Source organism: Dipodomys ordii, unplaced genomic scaffold (genome assembly GCF_000151885.1).
Source record: "Dipodomys ordii isolate 6190 unplaced genomic scaffold, Dord_2.0 Scaffold7, whole genome shotgun sequence".
Taxonomy (NCBI): Eukaryota; Metazoa; Chordata; class Mammalia; order Rodentia; family Heteromyidae; genus Dipodomys; species Dipodomys ordii.
Genome location: NW_012267223.1, coordinates 967157 through 992648, shown reverse-complemented (window position 1 = coordinate 992648; position 25492 = coordinate 967157). Strand labels below are relative to the sequence as shown.

Below are 25492 nucleotides of genomic sequence, written 5' to 3'. Positions count from 1 at the left end.
GTGTACCTGCTCTCTGGGGTGCATCTCAGGGCGCGGGGGTGGGGCCGTGTACCTGCTCTCTGGGGTGCATCTCGGGGCGCAGGGGTGGGGCTGTGTACCTGCTCTCTGAGGTGCATCTCGGGGCGCAGGGGCGGGGCTGTGTACCTGTTCTCGGGTGCATCTCGGGGCGCGGGGGTGGGGCCGTGTACCTGCTCTCTGGTGTGCATCTCGGGGCGCAGGGGTGGGGCCGTGTACCTGCTCTCTGGGGTGCATCTCGGGGTGCAGGGGTGGGGCTGTGTACCTGTTCTCGGGTGCATCTCGGGGCGCAGGGGTGGGGCCGTGTACCTGCTCTCTGGATTGCATCTTGGGGTGCGGGAGGCTGCGTACCTGCTCTCTGGGGTGCATCTCGGGGCGCAGGGGCGGGGCTGTGTACCTGCTCTCTGGATTGCATCTTGGGGTGCGGGAGGCTGCGTACCTGCTCTCTGGGGTGCATCTCAGGGCGCAGGGGTGGGGCTGTGTACCTGCTCTCTGAGGTGCGTCTCCGTGCAGAACTTCCACCGCTGAAGCACCTCACAGAGCTTGTCCAGGCCGCCATGGTGGAAGTGGAGGATCTTGTACTGGCTCTCCCGGCTGGCAACCACCAGCTGGCCGCTGGTGCAGGCGTCGTCGCTGCCGGGTGTTTTGGGGAGCGAGAAGGTCAGTGAGCACAGAGGCGGGGTTTGCGTCCTGAGGCACGTAGGGCTGGGTGGGCGGGGGCTGTGCCTTCTCCCATGCAGCCTGCCTGGCCTCACCCCTGGAGGTGGACCGTGTGCCTGGGCTGGAGGCGCTGGGTGGGGGTGGTGGCACTGCAGGCCACACCCTGTGTAAGAGAATGAAACTGGCGGGGGGCCACCCACCCGCCGCTCTGCCCGCCTTGGCGCTCGGCCACCGGGTAGATGAGGGAACTCCCTGGTCTCGTCTGCCCCCGGGCTGGCCGGGGCCCACCCTGCCAGGAAACAGCCGCGCATGTGCTGCTGTGCTGCGCTCGGCTGTGCCCTCCTCCCCAACGCTGGATTCCGGTTCCTGGTTTTCTTTCTCCAGTGCTGGGAATTTGAACCCAGGGCCTCGTACTGGACCACCCGAGCCACGCCCCCAGTCCCGAGTGCTCAGTGGCCGTGGTCCTCTCTGGGGCAGCCAGCTTCAGGTCCTCACCTGAAGAAGAGGCGCAGGGAGCGCATGTGGCCCAGGTCCACGCGGAACACGCCGCAGATCTGCTCCAGGGCGCAGCCCCGCTGCGGCTCCTCCCAGCGAGCGGTCTGCAGGAGGCAGCTGCTGTCTGTGAACCTCAACTGGACATCCGAGCTGGAGGGGGAGCTGAGAGACAGACTGCGTGAGGGCCGGCGCTCTGGGAGCCCGCACCCCCTCCCCGGCCCTGCCACCCCATGCCCGCTCAGACGCAAATGAACGTGCCGGCCAGGGGCAACCTCCAGAAACCTGGGAGTGAATGAACGAGTGAGCGGGCAAATCCGGCCACCAGTCACACACAGAGTGACACTTTGGCCTGGATAGAAAAGCATTTTCACGATCAGATGGCACCCTGCTTCCACAGGGCCGGTGGCAGGCTGGGTCATGTGGGCCGGAGTGCCAGACTTTGCTGTGTGCCCTTGGGCAGGTTCCTAAGCCTCTCAGAGCCCCTGTGTCCTCGTTCACAAAGCAAAGATAGTGACCAGGCTCTGCAGAAAGGGGTAAGTGCACCGTGCTCAGCGCAGGGCTGGTGCTCAGCGCGTGCGTGCGTGCGTGTGACCTGCCGTGCCAGAGTTTCACATGGATGGGCTTAGACGGGTTCTCTGTATCTCTGGAAATCACCGGTTTGGGTAAGGAAACATTTGGATTACTAGCACGATGATTAGCAACAGTCACTAGCCAGGATTCGGGGGCTCACACCTGTAATTCTCAGGAAGCTGAGATCCAAAGGATTACAGTTTGAGGCCATCCCGGGCAGAAAAGTCTGTGGAACTCCACCACCAGTAAACCATCAAACAGGCTGGGCTGGGACCGGCTGTGAGCGGCCACTCAAATGAGAACCTGAGGCCTTGAGTTCAAGCCCCAGTCCCAGCACACACGCGCGTGCACACACACACACACACACACACACACACAACCTCAACAGCAAATATTTATTCAAATACACACATGGCTCCCCACTTCTCCAGTGGCTGAGCTGCATCTAATTCTGACAATAATCCTATTAGATGAATATTAGATTTACCCCCCCTCCCGCATAGAAGGTGAAACCGAGGCCCGTAGAGGTTAAGGAACCTGGCCTGGTCGCCCAGCTACGAGGCGGTAGAACTGATATGAGAAGCTGTTTTGTGGCCCAGGCTCTCAAAGCATGTTTTACAGCCTGGATCTGCAGAGCAGTTATTCTCTTTTTAAAAATCCACAAGTGGGCTGGGAAGGTGGCTCAGTGGTAGAGCGCTTGCCTTGCATGCATGAGGTCCTGGGTTCGATTCCTCAGCACCACATAAGAAAAAAGAAAAAAGCTGTAAGTGGCGCTGTGGCTCAAGTGGTAGAGTGCTAGCCTTAGCTGAAGAGCTAAGGGACAGCGCCCAGGCCCAGAGTTCAGACCCCACGACCGGACCCCCCCCAAAAAAAATCCACAAGCTAGAGCGCCTGCCAATGCAGCCCAAGGCTCTGAGTTCAAGACTTAATACCAACACACACACACACACACACACACACGCACACACACACACCCCACTAATTGCAAAATACTTTTTTTTTTGGGGTCCGGTCGCGGGGCCCGAACTCTGGGCCTGGGCGCTGTCCCTCAACTCTTCAGCTCAAGGCTAGCGCTCTACCACTTGAGCCACAGTGCCACTTCCGGTTTTTTTCTTTATGCTTATGTGGTGCTGAGGAATCAAACTCAGGGCCTTAGGCATGCAAGGCAAGCGCTCTACCACTGAGCCACCTTCCCAGCCCTGCAAAATACTTTCTTACATGGATTCAGCCACATCTCAGGTTAGATCTGGGCCCTTGAGCTCTAGCATCCAGCTAATTCTAAAATATCATCAGCGGACATGAGCGTCGGCTCCGGGCCCCTGTACACCCCTTTCCACTCACTCGCTGCTCTTCTAGAGCCCGGGGCATCAGACTCCCAAACACGTGACCACGCAGCCCTTCTGGCAGCACTGCCAACCCCTCCTGCTCAGCCCTTCCTTGGAGAGGAAGCTTCTAGAACATGCCAGCTGGTATATGGCACACTTTCCTTCCCCACCCAGTTAAGAATGTGAGCTATGCTGGGCCCTCCCACTGCCCGGCACCTGAGCTCTTGGCTACAAGGTCGGTGAACCTGCCATGGTGGATGTGCGGAGCCCGAGCCCCACTGGCACACGGCCCTGGGCCCGAGCCTGCCTCAGTGGGCCTGGCCTCGACGTTCACAAACAGGGTGAGGGCCGCACTCTCCTCCCACCGCCTTTCCGCTCTCCGCTCCTGCCACCCCCGGTGTACTGGTGCCATCCTTTAAGGCCTGCACCCCCTTCCCAGCATGCCCCATCCTGCCACGCCAGGAGGCCACCGCGCTTGCCGAACACCAGACAGAGCCTTGTGGAGGCCGGGGTTCAGGCAGAAGGCCCCTGTTGGTCCCCTAAATGTTTGATTCCAAACCAGCAAAGAGCCCCGGGAGAGAAGGGCCAGACACCTCCCCAGCTACCCGCCCCCAGGCACAAGGCTGTGAACAGCCTCTCCGGCTCCTTGGGGGAAATCATTTGCGATAAGTAATTGATTCATTAAGTCAGGGCTCCGTGCACGCTCGGGGCTGTGGGTTCAAAGTGGAGCAAGGCTGGTGGAGGCCTCCACCCCTGGTCAGGTGGGCCGCGTCCAAGCAGGGTGGCCTCCACCGCATCTACCATCTCATCTGCTCCCCCTGGGGGCAGGGGCTGCCACGCACAGTGCACGCACGTGTGCACACACACACACGTTTAATACTCACACCTAGAATTAAAATGCAAAGCATCTGGGAACTTGGGAGCTATATGTTTTTTTTTTTTTGAAGGGGGAGACTTCAGGAAAAACTCAAATGGGTTTTTATTTTAACCATCTTTCTACATATGTGAAGCAGTTTTGGTTTTAGGAGTATTCGTGTTGCCGGTGCAGGGGCTCACGCCTGTAACCCTAGCTACTCAGGAGGCTGAGATCTGAGGATCACAGTTTGGAGCCAGCCCAGGCAGGAAAGTCCATGAGACTCTGATCTCCAAAATAAACTACTCAGGCTGGGTGCTGATGGCTCACGCCTGTAATCCTAGCTACTCAGGAGGTTGAGATCTGAGTACTGCAGTTCAAAGCCAGCCCAGGCAGGAAAGTCCGTGAGACTCTTATTTCCAATAAACCACTAGAAACCGGAAGTGGCACTGTGGCTCAAGTGGTAGAGTGCTCGCCTTGAGCTGAAGAACTCAGGGACAGCACCCAGGCCCAGAGCAACCCCCACGACAAAGGGGGAAAAAATTAAACTACTCAGAAAATGCTGGAAGTGGCTCTGTGGCTCAAGTGATAGAGAGCTAGCCTTGAGCTCAAAGCAGCTCAGGGACAGCGCCAGGCCCTGAATACACACTCTAGGATGGGGGGGAGGGGAGTATTTATGTTGCAGATAATCTGGTTTGTTCATAAGTGATCACACATGATACATTAAAAGTATGGTTTGTTCAGCAGTAACACCAGGTTGCTATTATGTGGAAGCATCCTATAGAGAGGACTAGAAAACACTCAGCTTAAGAAACAGTTTCAGTGGAATTTCACTCATCCATTACAAAGAATAACATTATGTCATTTGCAGGAAAATGGATGGACCTAGAACATGGTAAGTGAAGTAAGCCAAACTCAGACAAAGGGTACACATTTTTCTCTCACATGTGGAAGGTAGATCTAAAATACGACTGGATGTGATGACCGATACAGGACTCCAGACACTCACACGCAGTTCCTTGCTGAGGGGAGGACCCAAAGGTGTAACTTCTCCGAGCAGTTAAAGTACTATTTAGCCAAACAAATTCCAGGAAAGGGAAACGTTTGTTTTAATTCTTCTTAAATTGTTACTATAAGGGTGATAGAGAGGTTACAGTGACAGAAGTCAGGGAAAGAGTTCATTGCCACCCTCCCCTCGCTCTCTCCCAGTTTTCCCTCTGGCCCCTACAACAGGTTGTACGGTTCACTTTCCACAGTGTCTAGTGAGAACCACTGCTGCGTTCGTTCACCCTTTGTCCCTCCATTCCTGTGCTCCCCTTAAGTCTTTTTTTTTTCCTGCTGTTAACTGTTCTTGTTGATGGTGTTTTTTGTTTTTGTTTTTCCGGTCGTGGGGCTTGAACTCTGGGCCTGGGCACTATCCCTCAACTCTTCAGCTCAAGGCTAGCGCTCTACCGCTTGAGCCACTTCCGGTTTTCAAGTGGTTTATTGGAGATAAGTCTCACAGACTTTCCTGCCCAAGCTGGCTTTGAACCGAGATCCTCAGATCTCAGCCTCCTGAGTAGCCAGGATGACAGGCATGAGCCACCGGCGCCCAGCGGTGTTCGTTTTTATTTTGATTTTTTTTCTTTTTAGGGGAGATGGGGGTATGCACAAAGGGAGGGAGGAGGGTGAGCAAAAGCAATCATGCTATTCAACATACACTATGTGGCAAATGACTGTGTAACTGTGGGTAGGGATGGAAAGGGGAGACACTGCACAAAAAAAGAAATCTACTCTTTACCTGACTTATCTAACTATAACCCCTCTTTATAATAACAATAAAAATATTTACCATCCCCCCATAGTTTCTTGTTTTCAATATCTTTATTGTAAAGGTGATGAACAGGGTTTCAGTTCCTTAAGTAAGGTAATGAGCATGTTCGTTTTAAACGCTGTTACCCCTTCAAAACCACAGCTTCAGGCTGGCACTGGCTCACGCCTATAATCCTAACTACTTACTCAGGAGGCTGAGATCGGAAGGTTGAGGTTCAAAGCCAGCCCCAGGGAGGAGTCCGTGTGATTCATATTTTCAATTCAGCTACCAAAAAGCTGGAAGTAGAGCTGTGGCTCAAGGGGTAGAGCCCGGCTTTGAGTGGAGAAGCGAAAGGTGGGCCCAGGCCCTGAATTCAAGCCCCAGTACTGGTACAAAAAAAAAAAAAGGTGCCCAGGTAATGAAAATAAGATAAATCTGACCTCATAAAAATTAAAAACACCACAAGAAGACAGAAGGCATCTAGAGTCCTGTATCAGACACGGGACCGAGATCTAGATTGAACCTTTCAAAGCACCAACAAGGCAAGAGCAAGATGCTAAGTACTCCAGTTAAAAAATGGCCACAGGGTCCAATCAGCAAAGACAGACAGATGAACAAAAAGCCCTGGAAAGATGGCGGGCGGAGGGGCTGCTCTGCGCGCCGCGCTGGCCTGGGCAGGGAAGATGCAGAGGAGGAGCTGTGGCCACGGGAGCGACAGTGACCTCCAGACTTTGCTGGTGGGAAAACAAATGAAGGCGTAACAACCACTCAGGAAAAGAGTCTCATGGATTTCCCCCAAACGACACATAACCGCCATCATGTGAGGAGTTCCACTCCGAGGTACAAATCCAACAACACTGGACACAGGCCACATGGGAGCCCGTACATGAATCTCATAGCAGCCTTGCTGAAAAGCAGCTCAAGCAGGAAATGATACCAATGTTTAGCTGACACAGAAAGACAAAATGCGGCCTATCCGGACAGTGGAATATTAGTCAGCCACAAAAAGGAATGACAAGAATAGATCTAAACATGTTTTCCTCAGGGAGAGAAGCCAGTCAGACCAGCCATCACCCTGGAGAGGAGGTCCCAGGGGGCTTCCCTGGGAAGCAGAGAGGTGGGGGAGAGCGAACAAAGCCCCCAGGATCACAGCGAGAGGTCGGAGGGCGTGTAGGAGGTAGCAGTAATCCCATTTGTCCTGCTGTAAAAATGTCACCACACAAGAACAGGCAGTTTGCTCTTGGGCTGAACTTGTGGGAGTGGAAACGCCCCATAAAGAAATCATTTTACCTTGAAGTTCACTCCAGTAACAAATCCATTTTTTGTGGCTAACATTTCACAAGATATTGGCATGTGCAGACTCAGCATGAGCAGCCCTGCTCTGCGCACCCCGAGGAGTCTCGTCAGCAGGTGGGGGGGGGCCTGCTGCGAACCTGGGCTTAGGTTTACGCTCACGTAAGCTGTATTCACGTGCAGCAGGCCACCTTGGATCGTCAGATCCAACCAGGCACACACTGAAATCACTTATGTATGTGCATGCACACGCACACTCGTGTTGGTGGTACTGGGATTTGAACACGGGGCCCTGCACCTTTGCTTAGCTTTTTTGCACAAGTGGGTGCTCTACCACTTGAGCCACACCTCCACTTACAGATTTTTGGTGGTGAAGTAGACATAAAAGTCACATATTTTCCTGCTTGCCTGGCTTTGAATTAGATTTTTAGATCTTGGCTTCCTGAGTAGCTCTAAATGAACATTTTATTACAATTTAAAAATCAGGTGTGGGGCTGGGAAGGTGGCTCAGTGGTAGAGCGCTTGCCTTGCATGCATGAAGCCCTGGGTTTGATTCCTCAGCACCACATAAACAGAAAAAGCCGGAAGTGGTGCTGTGGCTCAAGTGGTAGAGCATCAGCCTTGAGCTGAAGAGCTGAGGGACAGCGCCCAGGCCCTGAGTTCAGGCCCCATGGACGACATAAACTAGGTGTATGCTTTCGAGCTCCTTGTTTCCTCCCTCTCCCTGTCTGATGGCAGGGGACACCCCAGCCAGAGCAGCAGCAGGACGGCTGCCAGGGCCAAGCTGGCGGACAGGTGGGCGGGGAAGAACTCTAGCCACGCCCACCACCCTCAGGAGTGGCTGGGGTTTACCCGGAGGATGAGGAGGCATTGGTGAAGAGGAGGAGGGGGCGGCCACCAGCTTCCCCAGCCGTGGTTTCCTGGCTGTTGCTGGGCCCACCTCCTAGTCTAGCCTGATTTCCCCTTTTTCCCTGGGGTGGGTGGGCAGACGGCCCCATGCCGGGGGGGTACTACCGCGGAGCCCCTCACTGTGCAGAAGGCCCCTGCCAGAGATCATCTGTGTTTGGTTTGGTTTTGAACTGTATTTTTTTTTTGTCTTTTCTTTTCTGGCATGGGGATCAAATCCAGGACATTGCTCTTGCTAGGCAAGGGTTCTGTGGTTGGGCTGCATCCCGGTGGGAGGAAGCAGTCTTTGAGGACAAGTCGGTGCCACACCCCAAGTCCTGCAAGAAGACACACACACACACACACACACACACACACACACACACACACACACACACACACACACACACCGGTCTCAGCCTAGTCCTGAGCCCACCCCGGGCCCAGCTGGCTGCAGGGTCTCCTGGAACCTGCTTTAAATCCTGCTAGGAAGTGTCCAGGTGGTCTTTAAGCCCTTACGATGAGTCCCTGAGGGATGAGACAAAAAAGTTGCATCAAAGAGTGGGACCTGGGCAGCTGGCATGTTCTCGGAAACCCCAGCCCTTGGTATCAAAGGCTCAGGGAAGGGCGACGGGGCATAGGGTGGCCGGGCACCCAGAGGCGATACCTGTAACCGGGTGCTCTGGATATACGCCTACCCCAGCCACCCCAAACCTGTCAGAAGCCATGTCCAGCAGCACCCCCAGCATCCTGCCCCCCCGGGGCAGAGGACCAGGCCCCAGGAAGGGGCTGTGTCTGAGCTCTACCTCTGCAAGTCGGGCTCCATGCCAGGGCTGACCTTCCTCACGATAAGTCTGGGCAAGGCTGGGAGCGAGAAGGAGATCAGAGGCCAACAGAGAGTGGTGCGATGCCCCTGGGGTGCACACAAGGCCCCCACACCTGTGGCCACGCCCACCTTGCAGACCCAGAACCGGAGGGCCCCGGGGGCCCAGGACCCTCTCTGTTCCGCTATCTGCCGGGCACAGGTCGCTTGTCTTTGTCCCCTGGCCCTCCCAGCACGGGGCACTGTCTCCTGGGGGGCTTTCTAGTATTGGAACAGATGGAAATGTGGAAGAAAAACTGGTTAGAGAAAAGGAAGAGGCGGCTCACAGCAGTGCGGTGCCAGGGAGGGTTTGGTTCCTGGGACACGTGTGGCCCATCAGCTACACCCACACCCTTCCTGACCAAGAAAGGCCCACACCGGACCAGAAAACACTCTGGGAGGACCAGGTCAGGGAGCTAGTGGGATCTGACCCCCCCAAAAACCCTTCTAAGTTTTAAACCCAACAGCATCTTTATAACTGAGCGGGGGCAGGGGGAAGGGGGATTTCCAGATTGGGGACCTACCCTCAGGGTCAGTCCCTGAGGTCAGAGCCCAAAGGAACACCAAGGGGCCAGGGACTTGTCATCCTAGCCACTCAGAAGGCTGAGATCTGAGGATTGCAGTTTGAGGCCACCCTAGGCAGGAAAGGCCTTGAGAACTCTTATCACCAATGAGCCACCAGAAAACTGGAAGTGGAGCTGTGGCTCAAAGTGGTAGAGCACTCGCCTTGAGCAAAAAAACACAGGTCCAGAGTTCAAGCCCCACGCCGGACGACAACAACAACAAAAGAGGAGCACTGAGGAAGGAGTGCTCTCCCTACAGCCCTTGCCGACACAAGCCCACACAGCAGATGGAGGGCGTGGCGCACACATCCTCCGGGCCCCACACTCTCCCCAGTAATGGGCCCAGGTGAGACCCTGGGTAAGGCTTGGTTGCTATGGTGACGGGGATCCGAGAAGAATCAAACCTGATACCCAAGCCCAGCTTTTGTTTCGCGTATAGTCTGCAATCCTGGGGCAGTTGTGCTGCTCATGAATTCACTCTCCACCTCTAGAATGTTCCACCTTGCCCTGGGCCACTTCCCTTCTTCTCTGCCAGAGAGCTCTGGCAACGTGTTTCAGAGCTTCCTGAAGTCCTCTCTCCTCCCTGCCCCTTTCCTACCCAGACATAGAAGTGCAAGCACTAGGCCCATCCCAAATCCTGACCAGTAGATACACTAGGCCCCGCCCCAATCCTGCCATAGAGACACACTAGGCCCCGCCCCCAATCCTGTCATTTACATACTCTAGGCTCCGCCCCCAATCCTAAGGGAGGATTCCCACACTCCAAATTCTACATTCAGGAGAAGGGGCGAGAAGGGCCGGGTGGGATGCGGTAGCTGGACCCTCACCTCTGACCCCGAGGGGAAGGAGACATCTCACCCCAGGCCCTGAGCCCCCTTCTCAGCACCTCTGCCACCCACTGGGGGGCCTGTACCCCGGCTGAGGATGGCAAGAAGGGTCAGTGCCTGGGCCACAGGTCTGAGGGAGGCTGATGCCGTGGTGGGCTCAGCCCCCTCAGGTGATGGCTGTCTGAAGCGCATGCAAAGCTCACTGTTCCAAGCAAAACTGAGCACTGTCTGCTCTAATTAACATCAGACACTCACACACAGCACGCGTGCCACACGACAGCGCAAGGTCAATCCCGCCACCAGGCTGGAGGCACCAGGCTTTCTGCTGACCTCAGAGCTCAGCGAGCCATGCCGGGCGGATGATCCATGCGGCCCGCAGGGTGGCAGGTCAGAGCACCAGCCCCCCACGACACCCCGACTGCTGCCAGGCTGGGGCTCATACACCGTGCAGCCCACGGGGACCCATGCCATAGGCTGAGATAGCATTCTCCCACAAACGGGGCTCCTGTCCTAGAACCTGCCGAGGTCCAGCGGGGGGGGGGGGGAGGGCAGCATCGGCCCAGGCGGCGCTGGGCAGGGCGGCTGCAACCACAAGGCGGAAAAAGAGAGGCGCATGGGGGATAAATCACGGCTCCTCAGCCAGGCGGCATGCTCCTGGGAGCTGAGCCGCGGGCCGGCAGGGCATCGGTCCCTGCTCGGGTGATTAATTCGACACCACGTGAGCATGCACCAGGCTAATTATGAAAGGTATAAATTACAGGGAGGAAGGGCACACCGTTCAGGTTTATTACCAACACAATTTAGGAAAAGATAACCAGGCCAGGCCTCTCTCCTTCCCTTTGCGTGTGGGGGGGGGGCGAGGGCGGGGGGCAGGAGGGAGGGCTCAAAGCACCCAGGAAGGCCGGAGGAGAGAATGGGCCAGTCCCTCAGGCACTGTCGCCATTTTAATTTTTCCTTGTCACATCAAGTGACCTCCCCCATTTCTGGGGAGAACGAAGAAGACTGCTCCTCACCAGCACCTCGCCGCTGTCGTGTGCACGTGTCTCATGTCCGGGCTCATGGGGCCGTAGATGCTGGCGGGAGTCTCCGCCTAACACTGTTACCCGGCATTGCTCGTTCTGGGCTGGAGACTTGGATGGCAGCAATCATTTGTTTTTCCCTTTTCCCTTCAGGCACTTGCAAATGTGTTTGGAGGCTCAGGGGCGCTGGGTACATCTAATAAATAAAGCAAAATAATTAATAGCCCGTGCGGCCTGGAGACCACTGCCGGGGCTCCTGCATCGGGCTGAGCTCTGGCTGCCCCGCCCCCAGCGCCCCGGCCCCACTGCTGAGGACGGAGCCCACACCACGGCTCCCTGAGCTTGAAAGGGGTGGGAGGCGCCGCTCCATGTGCCTCCCCCGGATGCTGCAGCCACGGAGTGTGGGAACAGCGGGAGAGTCTGAACGAGGGTGCCTGTCGCGGCTGTGCGTGGCACTGTGTGCGTGGGGCCGGCGTTCGGGAGCACATCTAGAGCCTGGCTTACAGCCTGGAGAAATGACAGGCAGAGGGAGCCACCCCCTGCCAGAGCCCGGAACTGGGCAGAGAACCCTGGCGAACCACGCCCCGGACCCACAGCCTGGGGATGCCCCCTTACAATGAGACCACAGCTCCACCTGAAACCCAGATTCAGGGGCCAGGCAGAGAGGGCAGGCCAAGGAGGGCCGGAGAGGGGGAGGACGCTACTGTTCCAACCCAGCTGGCAGTGCCAGTGCCCCACCCTGTGTCTGTGGGGCTCGAGCGCCATCGGGAGGAAGCGGCCGGGCCATCAGCCAGGTCTCACCCCGGCCTCCTTCACCGCCGGCCACCACGAGGGCTGCCCACCCGGGACTTCCCGAGAGAGCACAGCGGAGCTGGGAGTGAGGAGCAGGGCAGCCTGCTGTGGCTGAGCGGGGGCCGCGCTGTGGACTCGATGGGGAGTTATGGCCAATATGGGCGGCCTCTGAACTGCCCTGCCCGCGAGGGTGCGTGCGGCTCCCCTAGCCCGCCAGCTCGTGGCGGTGGTCCCACAGCTCACAGGGAGCAGAGGGGCCCACGGAGCCACAGAAATGGAACAATCGGCACCCAGCCTGGCGGCTTCCCGACTTCCCGTGACGTCCCCTTAGGCAACTGAGAGACGGAAGGAATACTAGTAATAATTTGACTAAATTTAGGTGTTCCCTGCAGGCATCTGATTAAATTTCATGAACTCTTTTTCAGGCATTCAGCCCAAATTCTCCCACTCGCTCCCCGCTCCACCGGCAGGCTGCAGCCAAACACAGGCTCTCTTGGCCATCATGGCGGGTCAGTGAATTCTGCCTAATGGGCCGGAACCTTCTGCCCCAGGGTGACCAAGCCATCAGAGGGCAGTCACAGTGGGAGTTTGGGATGCTCTGCTGTGGGCTGGGTAGCCGAGGTCTGTTCCAGAAAAAACAGCACATAGGTGCCAGGCGCCAAAGGCTCAGGCTTGTAATCCTAGCTACTCGGGAGGTTGAAATCTGGGTGGTCGTGGTTCAAGGCCCAGCAGGGCAGAAAAATCGACAAGACTCCATCTCCAAAATTAACCAGCAAAAAAAGCAGGCTGGAGGCATAGCCCAAGTGATAGAGCACCATCCATGCAAGCAAGCTGCGTGGTACCACCAAAATAATAAAGAAATAAAAAAGAGCACCAGCAAATTCTCCAGGGCCGTGAGTATCCTCAGGCCCAGGGTATTTGTTTCCCAGTGGGAATCAGCGGGGACACTCCCTGGCGAGAAGAGCATCTGGAGGCAGAACTTCGCAGGTTCTGAGTCTGGGCTTTGGGATGACCTCCCCTCCCCAGTCCCCTCCTCTCTTCACCTAGTCCAGGCCTGATGGCACAGGCAGGGGGCCTGGCTGGCTCTTCCTCTTCTAGGGCTGAGGGACCTGGGACCACCGAGCCTGCACCAAGCTGGCTAGAAGGCCAGCGTGACCCAGGGCTGACTGAAGCTGCACGCAAGCACCAGGGTGAGGGTCAGCAATGTGACCTTGACCAACAAGGTCACACGCTCCTGAGGGAGTTGGGGGGGGGGCTGCCCTCTCACCACTCCGGGCTCCACGCTGCAGTTCTAGGAGCTACTGGCATCCCAGGCAGCATCGGCTACACATGGCGTTCATTCAGCTCTGCCCCCGGGAAGCGTGGCCGAGCCCCGGCTGGAACACCTCCCTGTGGGTGGGAGGGACCCACACACCTTCCCGCTTTGCTCCCTGAACCTGCCCCCTGGGCCTGGTTTCAGATGGACCGGCGGTTTGGCTGGTCCCAGGTTGATTCAGAACATTTAGAACCAAGCACCACTGGTTCTCAGGGCAAAAAGGCTCGTCTCCTGCCAGGATGCTGGCCTCAGGGAGGGCTGGCTATGGCCGCCAGCCTGCTGTTTCCCTGAATGCTATCCCAGGATGACACTGGGGAGGCTTTGAATACACCTTCCCAGAGGGGGACAGCAAGTCAACAAACATCCAGACTTGTCAGTTACGAAGATATGCAAAGACCACAACTTTCTCTCCCCCCCCCGTCAGTCATGGGGCTTTAATTCTGGGCCTGGGTGCTGTCCCTGAGCTCTTCAGCTCAAGGCCAGTGCTCTACCACTTCAGCCACAGTACCACTTCTGGTTTTCTGGTGGTTAATTGGAGATTAGAGTCTCATGGATGTTCCTGCTTGGGCTGGCTTTGAACCACGATCCTCAGATTTCAGCCTCCTGAGTAGTTAGGATGACAGACATGAGCCCAGCTCATTTTTGTGTTTTGTATGCCATTCCTGGGACCTGAACTCAGGGCTTGGGTGCTGTCCCTTAGTTTTTTCACTCAAGGCTGACACCCTCTATGGTGAGCTACCCCACTTCTGGCTTTTTAGTGGTTAACTGGAGGCAAGAGTCTCACAGACTTTGTTGTCTTAGGTTGGCTTCAAACCATGACTCTCAGATCTCAGCCTCCTACACAGCTTGGATTATAGGCGCGAGTCACCAGCACCCAGCTCAGAACGTGATTGTTAACCTAGTGTATTAACAAGTTACCTCCTGAAAGGTAGAAGCCAATGTCCTGCTTCAGGACTGTGTGCTGCATGCCTGCAATCCTAGCTAATCCAGACTCCATCTCAGCCAATGGCTGCTCAGTAACGTGCACCTGCTCTCCCCGCGGAACATGTGCCTGTCACGTGCAGCCACGTGGGAAAGCACAGGCAGGAGGCTGGCCTGGGCATAAAGCGAGAGTCTAGCTTAAAAACAACCAATGCAAAGAAGGGCTAGGAGTGTGACTCAAGCTCCAGACTCTGAGCTCATTCCTCAGTACCATAAAAAATAAAAGGACACCTATGACAGAGGGGTTTCCCGCTCACGTGCACAGGGCCTTGGTCCCAACAGCATCATGGGGAAGGGATGCAGCTCCCAGCAGTGTTTGTTTTAATCTTCATTATAGACTCTTAGCATCTACAGACTTCAAATGTCTCCCCCCACATACCTCATGCCGAGGTTTGGTCTCGGGGCCTCAGGTTTGCTAAGCAGGCCTCTACACTCCGGTCATACCGTATCCTCCCTTTTAATTTTTCATACAGGGTCTCTTGCTTTTACCCAGGCTAGCCTAGACTACAATCCACCCACCTCCACTTCCCAGGCAGCGGCATTTGCGGGCCTGCCTGACCATGCCCAGCCTCTCTTCATTAGGTTTAAGGCATCAGACATTGTTTTCTGTCAGACTCTGTGGGCCAAGGAAGGGGTAGGTGGTGGAGCTAATGCCACCATTGAGGACTTTTTTTTCCAGTCATGGGGTTTGAACTCTAGGCCTGGGCGCTGACCCTGAATTTTTGAACTCAAGGTTAGCATCCTACCATGTAAGCCACAGCGCCACTTCCAGTTTTTTTGTTGTTAATTGAAAAGTCTCGTGAGCTTTCCTGCCTAGGCTGGCTTTGGGCCTCATCCTCAGATCTCAGTCTCCTGCGTAGGTAGGATGACAGGCGTGAAGACATCTATAACTATTTTTTTTTTAAATAGGGCAGCTGGATACCACTCCAAGGCCAGAGGTGCTTAGGGGGTGTCTCCAGTGATCCCAGCATGCCACGGCACGCCACGGCCTCTCTGTTGCTGGGGATAAATCCTGGGGACAAGAGAGTCCGTCTCATGTGCCAGAGCAGATGCCTTCCCTTCACCCTGGCGCCCCCCAAGCTCTGGTGGACTCTGGGTGCGTCAGGGGGAAGGCATGGCCCCATTGTCCAGGCTCCTTGTGGAAACCTCTTCCATTGATCTCCATTTGCTTTTCAAACATGCATTTCCCATCTCGTAAACTGTGCTAAATGCTATTTAGTAGCTAATTAACTTTCCATGTGAAGATCTCTGTTAATTGCATGCTCTGCCTGGGTCCTCCGGGACCCGAGCTGTCCTTGGGTATTTATTCTGGCGGCTCCCACCTCCAAGGCACATCTTCAAGCCCAACAACCAACTGCCAATCAAGGCTGCAGAGGTCAAGCGGGACCAAATTAGGTGCTGCCAAACTTGCTGGGTAAAGCTTAATTTAAATAAGCAAGAAAAAAGGAAAAAAAAAGGTTCTGAAGGATATTTTTCCCATAGAAGACCTCTGGTAGGCCCAGAGGGGGTGGGCTCTTCTGCTCTTGGGCACGCTGATTTTCGCTTTGAAACGTTCTGACTGGAATCCGTTTCTATTTTGACTGTGCTAGCGCCTGCCATCCATCACACAGAGAGATAATCAGAAAATAAAAGGCTTTGATTAGCACTTGCATAAATCACACTGGTGCCAATTACTGCACGGCCCCTCCCCCACCCCGGCGGAGGGAAGCAGGACGCAGCCAAGGTGGGTGTCTGGTCAGGGCTGAAAGCCACCCGGGGCTTTCTTCTCCCGTCTCACTTTGTATTAGTAGGACAGTCGCGCACAAGGTGTCCGATTGGCAAGTGCCAGGGGGGCCCCGATTGTCCCCGAAGAAGGAAGTCCCACCCATGCTGAGGTTTCCGACTGGCGTGGGTGCACCGTTCCACGTCAGAGCCCGAGCGCAGATCCTCGGCCTCACCGGCATCACCATGCTGGTCACACGGCCCGGCGCCTGCGCGGCCTCTCCCCGCCCCACGCAGAGCAGACAAAAACCAGATGGATGCCACCTCCGGCCAAAGCTGGGGACGCCGGGCAGCCAGCTAACTGCTCCTGCATTTATCAAAGGAGAAGGGGCGAGGGGGCCATGGCCTCCACCTTCCCAGCCTCCTACCGACGGACGGGGGCCTCCACTGTGGGAGGACGGCCTTCAGCCTGGAAGGCAGCATCACGCTGTGTCCTCCCTGCCTGGGGGGGAGGAGCTGGCCACTGGCCGTCAAAGGGTAACCCGGCGGCCCGACCCCAGGGTGCGGGGCTTCCTGGCTCAGCTGGGGGAGGGCGGTGGGACTCAGAGGCCACTGTCCCCCTCTCCCCATCTACAGACCCACCGTTGAATCTACCGACCACCCCCCAGGTGGGCACAACGCCACAGAGGGACCTAGGCCTCTGGTCCTCCCCGACCGTCAAGGCCAGGACAGCCCTACAGGAAATGGTGTCCTCCTCCGGGTATCCTGGTCCGGTACCAGCAGAGGATGAGCATCTCTTTAGTGTGGTTGTTTGTGAAATACAGTGCACGTGGGAGGGTGTGTCAAGACAAGGGACCACGGCTCTGTGAGGCGTGAGGGCTTATGCACCACACGATTCCCCCGGCTGCCCCGGCAGCTGCCTAGATCCCGTTCAGGGGATGAGACGTGAGTCAGAGCCAAGAACCGGGTTCAGATGGGTTCCAGGATCCCGCAACCACAGGCTCTCAGGCTGCCGGGCAGCTCTGCTTCTAGAAGACTCGAGGGTGGAGGGTGCCAGGGCAGGGCACCCTGGAGGGGCAGGGCTAGGGCTCCCTCAAGGGCTCCTGGTACTGATGTCTGAACAGACTGGAGGGGACGGCACAAACCTGGCAAGACCAGGCTGCCTGGAAAACAAACCGAGCAGAGGAGAGTGAGGGGATCGTGTTTTCTCCCAACTCAAATGAAAACACTTTTAAGTTTTTTTAAGTGTGTGTGTATGTGTGTGTGTGTGTGTGTGTGTGTGTGTGCGTGTGTGGATGTGTGTTGTAGGGAGAGAAAAAAGACGGCCTGTGCTCCCAGAAATAATTTTATTTATTTACTTGGAACGTTTTCCCGACCTCCCCAGGAGATGCCTGCCTGGCCCCGGCCCGGCCCGGCCCCTGGCCCCCCAGCAAGCCGGCCCCCACGGCGTCTTTCATGTGCTCCCCAAAGGCACCAGAGAAACCGACCTCGCGCGGTCACACTGCCACACTAGGCCACACCACACTCCCGGCCTCCAGCCGTGCCGATTTGTACAAACAAAAAATGTTTTTCCTTCATCCATGGTGAGGGCAAAGCCCCACAGGCCGCTCTGCAGCACATATCCTCCGGGGTCCCGTGGGGACCGGGGGGCCGAACCTAACAGGTGCCGCTAGATCACGAGACAAGACAGCGGCTCAAGGTCTCCCACACCAGCCAGCCCAGCCTCCCCTGGTGAACTCGCTCCGAATCCGCTACCACGCACACCGCAACGACGCAGCAACTGTCACGAAAAGGGGAAAATTCACTTTAGGGCCACACAGGGTTTGTGCAGAAGGTTCTGTGCACCAAGTGTGGGTTCGTTCATCAACAGTGAACCCCGAAGCAAAACCTAGTGGGCTTCTTTTGCCCACGAGGTCCACAGAAATCAAAGTAATTCTGATAAGACACTGAAGCCTGTCCCGCCAGCCCTGCTCAGGACCGCTGGCTTCGCAGAGCCCAGCAGCTGGGCGGTCCTGCACATCTAGCTCTATACCCCAGGCTCTTCCTAGGCCCCCCTGCCAAGGAAAGCCTCCCAATGAAAGCAAAAAGAGGAGGCTGATACCTGGGGATCGGTGTTCGAAGCCAGCCCAAGCAGACAAAGCTGATGCTGATCTCTAATTAATCAGCTAAGTGTCAGACTGGAGGTATGGCTCAAGTGGTAGAGGGCTAGCCAGCAGTGAGACTGTGAGACCCTGAATTCAAGCCCCAGTACTTGTGTGCGCGTGCACACACATGCCCGCATGTGTACACACACACACACACACTCACGAATTTCCCAAAAGAAGTTTCTGACATTCAGAGGCAGAGGCCAGCAGGGTTGTTTCCCACCAGTCACTGTACTGGGGCACACGTGACTGCAGCCCAGCTGGCTCCCGTGAAGGGTAAGCTGCCAAGCAGCCCAGAGCCGCCCTGTGGGGCCACCCAAGACCCCTCACCCCTCAGGAGAGCCCCCCGCCCCCGTCAGTAACAATGCCCCCAGTATGGGAACGCATTTTGCTCATTAAGTAATTGGAGCAAAGTCCCCAAGCGGAAGTCCCTCTCCGCCCTCCCCGAGGGCCAGCTCCCGGCTTGGGGGAGGGTGGCAGCTCAGTGTCAGCCGGGCCCTGGAGCCAGTCAGCTCTGCCACCGCTAATAGGGTGGCCGGGATGAGAAAACCCATCTTCCTTGCCTGCCATGAAGAGTCCTGGTAAGTCCTAGCTGTCTTGACTTCATGCCAAAGCCGGCACGGCCCATGGGCCTTGTGCCCTTGGCTCTCATGAATAACGCCACTGTGAACGCAGAGCCCACACGACGCCGCGTGAACGCGTGCGGTTGGCAGGTCGGCAGGATTTGACACCGTCGTTCCTCTGTACCGGGCGGTGGGTGCCAGGAGCCCATGGATGTTCATGCACCCCAGCGTGCGCACAGAACCACCACAGCACGCATGCACAACCACAGCACGCGCAAACCACAGTATATGGGTAGAGCCACGCATGTGTGCTTTACCTTCTCTCCAGATGACGTACGATACAGAGCATGATAGAAATGTCATATAAATACTTGCTATACTATGTTATTTATAGAACAACAATAAGAACTCTGCACATATTCAAAACAGATACAATTTTTTTGGCGGGGGGGGGGCGCGGTCATGGGGCCTGAACTCTGGGCCTGGGCACTGTCCCTCAGCTCTTCAGCTCAAGGCTAGTGCTCTATCACTCAAGCCATAGCGCCACTTCTGGCTTTTTCTGCTTATGTGGCTTTTTCTGCTTATGTGGTATTGAGGAATCGAACCCAAAGCCTCATGCATGCAAGGCAAGCGCTCTACCACTGAGCCACCTTCCCAGCCTTTGTGTGTGTGTGTCATGGGGCCTGAACTCTGGACCTGGGCGCTGTCCTTCAGCTCTTCAGCTCAAGGCTAGTGCTCTACCACTTGAGTCACAGCACCACTTCTGGCTTTTTCTGCTTATGTGGTGCTAAGGAATCTTTCCCAGGGTCTCATGCATGGGAGGCGAGCACTCTAACACTGAGCCACCTTCCCAACCCCTAGATGCAATTTTTTTTTCCTTTGGTACTGGTTCTAGAGCTTGAACTCAGGGCCTGGCACTGTTCCATAGCTTTTTCACTCCAGGTTAGCACTCCACCACTTGGGCCACAGCTCCATTTCCGGCCTTTTTTGAGTGGTTTATTGGAGAGAAGAGTCTCACGGACTTTCCTGTCCAGGCTGGCTTTGAACCAGGATCCTTAGCTCTCAGTCTCCTGAGGAGCTACGATTACAGGTGTGAGCCCCTGGCATCTGGCTCACACGCAAATTTTCCCCCGAGGATTTCTGAGCAGCACTGGTAGCAGCAGTGGCTGCAGACGGCAGACGGAGGCAAACCTTCTCCCTGCGGTGGGCGGGCTTTTGTCATCTGCTATTGGCAGGTCTCCAGCCCCCAGGGCCTGGGGGAGGCTCCTCACTGGGCCCTCAGGCTGTCCCTGCCAGCCAGCCCTGGGGGGGGGCCTCTCTGGAGGGACGGGGTGGCCCTCCGTCCAGCTGGGCTCACGCTGTGGACTGACTGGACACACACGGCTGGGGTTATTGGGGTGGCTGGCGCTAGCCCGGGCCAGGCCCGCACCTTTGCGCTGGTTCGCAGACAGCAGACCACCTCCCTTTTCTGGCTCACTCGCCCACAGAGCCCACGGTGGCCACGGCCACCACTGCTGCGATGCAGACGCTGCAGCCTCCATTTCAGCCCTGGGGCACCAACGGGAGTGTGGACACGGGGAAGGTCACGGAGCAGCAGGGCGGGGAGCCCCTGAAGCCCCCAGGCCGGGAGCCAACCGGTCCAGCTTGACCTGACTATCTGTATCCCCAACACAATGGTGGAGGGGTCCCACCCTGGGGGGGACAGTGGCGCATGGGGGCCTCCCCCCACCACGCAGGCCTCCCAAACAGAGTCCACACCCACAAATGTGGATTCCAAGCTCCCAGAATGCAACGGGAAGCCTGTTTTTCTAAGTTCACAGGGACGCCGGGAAGGGCTAACCCTACAGAACCTTGACAAACCCTTCATGATGGAGACTCCTGGGATTCTGGTGACTCAACAGCCCTTCCCCGGCCCACGCTCTCAGTGTGTGCAGTCCAGAGGTGGCGGGGAGGGCTGTGGCCGACAGAGGCAAGTGCGCATGCCCAGAACTGGCGGACTGGCCCACGGACCTCCTGACCCCTGAAGGGGAGGCTCACGGTCGCGTGCGAGGGACTGGCTCTGTGGGCTGTGGCACTGAATGGGCAACGCCGGCTCTTGGAGAGGGCGCTGGGGAGAGGGACCCCAGAGGTCACACACGTGGCCCCTGCCACCCAGGGAACTTCACCTCTGCCTTGAGGTAAAAAAATCCGCGTCCCCCCAAACCCATACTTGACCGGCCTGGCAAGATGTTCAGGTTGCTGCGTGTCTGTGTGGACAGACACCGCCACCTCCCAAACTCTCCTCTTCCCCCACGACAGGACAGCTCCCCTCCCGCCCCAGCCTCCGGAAACCTCCATCCTCGGGTCTGTCCCTGTGCTCGAGGGCCCGGGATGGATGGAGTTTCTCGGGAGACGTCTGCGGCTGGCTTCGCTTGCGCAGCTCACGTCTTCACAGGCTCCATCTTGTAGCTTGTGTCAGAAACGTCTGGGGGTGGGGGTGGGGATGGAACCCGGGACCTCAAGTCTGCTGGGCCCGTCCCCGTCCCGCGGTCTGTGGCCAGCCCTCTCTGATGCTGCGCTCACGTGTGGATGGACGCCTGGCTGTCTGTCTCCTCCTCCACTCTGGCAGCATGCTGTGAACGGGGAGCTGAGGTTCCCCACTCGTGTCCCTGTGAGGGGCCTTTCTTCTAACACTAGGTGCATCGTCTATGTAAAGAGTATTTAAAAAAAACAAAAAGCAAGAGGCCACCAATAGATTCCAGACAAGTCTAGCTCGAGTCCCGTCCTGTCCTGGGGTGTCCACGTGGGGTGAAGGTACAGGACGGGAACAGGCTGTGTCCGGGAGGCGTCAGCCGAGAGCCTCCACGCTGGGTCCGGAGTTCAAGCCCGCCTGGCACAGATCTGGCCTCCCGAGGGCTGTGGTTGGCTCAGGGAGGTCAGGCTGGGCCCGACATGCCGAGGAAGAGGCAGATGCACGGCCAGGCCTCGCTGCCTCCTCCCGTAGCAAAGCCAGCCCTGGGAGCTGCCACCACAGTCTGGTCAGAGAGGGAAGGGTCCCAGGCAGGGGCCAGTGTGGGTATCCAGGAGGGCGGAATGGGAGGAGCGGGAGGACGGCCCCTGCTGATCTGGGAGAAGCCCGCCATCTGCTGGGCACCCAGAGATCCCTCCTGGAGCCAGGCCCCTGGATACAGATGGGGACAGTGTGATGGCCTTGCTCCAGGTAGGCTCAGGGAGCAGGGGTGGCTGGGGGGGGGTGGCGGACAGCGCTGCCCAGGCCTCTCTCCCGGGCAGGAGGACCCCGGCCTCCACTCTGCTGAGCAGGGGCCCCAAGCACAGTGCCCTGTGCCCGTGTCCTCAGCACGGGGTGGCACTGCCGGCAGGTGTGGGCTGTGGAGTGTGGCAGCCCCCCGCCCCCGTGTCCCTGGTGCAGCAGCTTGTGGTCTGGCAGCTCAGGGAATGGCCACTGTCCGCTCCTGCCACGTGGCGTCCATACTCCTGCCGGCCTAACCTGAAGGCCCACACCGAACAGGAAACAGAGACCTAGGAACCATAAACCCCCGGAGCATGTGTGTGCCTAGGAGTGTGTGCAAGCATGTGCGTGTGTGTACCTGTGCGTGTGCACAGGCGTGCACGTAACCGACCAGTGCTATTCGACACCCATCCAGGCAGCCAGCCAGCTTCGGAGAGGAGAGAGACAGACCTACCAAAAATAATCCTCCCCGTGTTTAAATATTTACGGAAGCGAGACAGATCCCGACGCCTTCCTCCCCGGCCCTGCCCGCGCCACCCCCCAGCCAGGCGTATGCCCCCCCCAGCCAAGTGAGCGTACCACCCCGCCCCTCCGCACAGCCTCCCATCCAGACGCACAGCCTCTTCCGCCAGCTTGGCCGTCCGCCCCTGGTCAGGTGTCACCAACGCCCCAGGGCTCCCCCTGGGGGGTCCCATCCTGCTCCGGAAACCACTGAACAAAATGAACCGGCCCAGAGTTCTCCCCTCTCTGGTGCCAAGTCACACATGGCCCCACCACACGAGTCCCGGTGAGGCGCTAAAACCTCCACGGGCCGGGGCCCTGCGCCTCCTCAGGGCCGCGTCAGGAGAGGGTGCGGCTCTCACCCCACAATGGGGCGATCTGCCCGGGCACGGCGCCAGGCAGGCCTGGGACAAAGTCCACCTCCATGTCACCCCAGGCCAGCAGGGACGGGCAGGGGCCCATCCAGTGCGCCCGCCCCCACCCTGCCACGTGCCCAGGCTTGGGAGCTGTGGCTGGGTATCCACGGCATGGGATGGCCAGGGGGAGAATGATATTATTCCATTTCCAAACAGATTCGCTGAAGCAAGGAAAGCCCTCGGCCTGTGCACCCAGGGGCCTGAGCTTCTGCCACGCAGAATGTGAAACCAAACAGAACCGGAACCAGATACAGCGATCCCCCCCCCACGAGACAAAAGCCTCCCCTCCCCCCAGGTGTCAGGGAGGATTTCATCAGGGGTTGGGTTACATTGCAGCAGCCCGGCTGCATCCCCGGGGGCCGGGGGAGCACCTCTGGGCGACGGTGACCTCATGTTCAGCTCCCATGAGCCCTTGGGGCTCTGCCCAGCTGCTGATGTAAGAGCGGCCCCAGGCCCCTGGCTTCCGCTCCCCATGGGCAGCCCTAGCTCCCGCCCTGGGCGCCCACAGGCCCGCGCAACAGTCAGCCAGGTTGCATAAACAGCCCTGGGGAGCCGCAGCTGTGGGTGAGCTGAAGCATCACAGATGGAGACGCTAGACTTCTAGGCCCTTCCACAGCCTCCTGCAGCAGGGACACCTTCCCGGAGATGCCACCTGTCCAGGTGCCTGGACTTGTTATCTTCAGCTTAGGAGGGCATAAAGACTCACCTCCTCCCTGTCCCGAAGGCTCGAGTGGAAATCTGACCGCAGGTCACAGGAGCGACATGCCAGGTGCAGCGGCTCCACCAGACACCGCTGGACACCCAGCTCCCTTGCGTGGACACACATGCAGGTGACTCCTGGAATCCCAGCTCAGAACCAGGGAGGGTCAGGACTGCAGAGCCCACGGTGGACACCAGGGAGCCTCCCCTGACCTTCTAGAAGCCACCTGGCCATTAAAGACCAAAGACAAAGGGTGTCTGCCAGAAAGGACTGGCCAGAGCGGGGTGGACCCCACGGGCACGGATACACCGGCTGTAAATGGGGCACAGGGCGGGGTGGACCCACAAATACAGACGCACTGGCCACGGCCCGGCCCCAAGCCAAACAAGTCAGTGTCAAATGCGGACAGCTCATGCTGAGATAGACCGGAGATACCGAGTGCACAGGAAGGCCAGAGGCAGACAGCACAAGACACGAGTCGCCCACGGCTCTGCGCTGACCTCCTGTTGGAGTGGTACTAGTGTGAACGGACTATGATGAGTTTTAACTGCTTCTTGACCCCTCTTAAGAATAGAGCTAGCCGGGCGCTGGTGGCTCACACCTGTAATCCTAGCTACTCAGGAGGCTGAGAACTGAGGATCGCTGTTCAAAGCCAGCCCAGGCAGGAAAGACCGTGAGACTCCTATCTCCAATAAACCACCAAAAAACCGGAAGTGGCGCTGTAGCTCAAGTGGTAGAGTGCTCGCCTTGAGCTGAAGAGCTGGGGGACAGCGCCCAGGCCCAGAGTTCAAGCCCCACGACCGACCAAAAAAAAAAGAGTAGAGCTATTCCAAGTGCCAGTGGCCACACCTGTCATCCTACCTACCTAAGAAGCTGAGATCTGAGGATCATGATCTGAAGCCAGTCCAGGCAAGAAAGCCCATAAGACTCTTATCTCCAATTAACTAAAGAAAAAAAAGCCAGAAGTGGCGCTGTGGCTCAAGTGGCAGAGTGCCATCCCTGATGGAGCAAAAAGCTCAGCGACAGCATCCAGACCCTGAGTTCAAGAGCTAGGACCAGCAGACACAAACACGAAAACTGTAGCTATGAAGAGGCTGGAGGCGTGGCTCAGTGGTGAGAGTTCAAATCCTAGCACCACCACCACCACAGCAAAACTGCAGCTACAAGACCCACGTCGATACCCCAGCTGATCTGGAGAGAAGTGTGAACGCACTCAGGGAGACAGACGGTCAGACAGAAAGACAGGACCGTCTTTTCAACAAATGAGGCAGAAAGTGAACTTTGACCTGAATCTCCTGATGCTCAAATGGGTCGCAGACATCACCATAAAACTCTCAGGAAAATGCTGGAACATCTCCAGATCCAGCACCAGGCCTGGGATTCCCAGGTCTGACGTCAAAAGCAATGACCCGTAAAACAGAAAATTGACAAATTGGACTTGAACAAAATTACCATCATTTGCTTTGTGAAGGGTCCTGTGAACACTATAGATGGTGTGAAACATTTGCACATCACACTCAACACTGGACTAGCTTCTAGAATACACCACAAGCTCAAGGGTAAGAGCAAAGGAATTCACCAGGAGCGGCATGGCCCGCAGACACGGGGTCAGGCACCAAACCGCCACACAGCTAGCAGAAGGGCATTGTAAAAAGGAGCTGGGTGTGGTGGGGTACCCATCATGCTAGTCACTCAGGAGGAGGAGATCCAGAGAATCCTAGTAGGAGGCCAGCCTGGGCAGGAAGTCCACAAGACCCCATCTCAGGAGAAGCCGGGTGCTGTGGTGTAGGTCTGACCTCCCAACAGCAGCAGAAAAGCTAAAACAGGAGACTGCAGTCCAGCCACACACAAGAATAAGTGAGATTCTAGCTCAACAATAACCACTTCTAGCCGGGTGCTGGTGGCTCACGCCTGTCATCCTAGCTACTCAGGAGGCTGAGATCTGAGGATCGTGGTTCAAAGCCAGCCTGGGCAGAAAAGTCTGTGAGACT

The 25492-nt window shown here is 57.1% G+C and overlaps 1 protein-coding gene across 2 annotated transcripts in view; it reads right to left on the bottom strand.

The window, feature by feature from the left end:
* Nucleotides 1-25492, bottom strand: part of Tbc1d16 (TBC1 domain family, member 16) — a 47158-nt gene that overhangs the window by 10206 nt on the left and 11460 nt on the right. For both annotated transcript variants that reach the window (XM_013037742.1, XM_013037743.1), the window contains exons 3-4: nucleotides 1171-1332; nucleotides 501-648 (exon numbers count right to left, since the gene is read on the bottom strand). In XM_013037742.1, the coding sequence (XP_012893196.1) occupies nucleotides 501-648; nucleotides 1171-1332 (310 nt within the window). The remainder of the gene's footprint in view (nucleotides 1-500; nucleotides 649-1170; nucleotides 1333-25492) is intronic.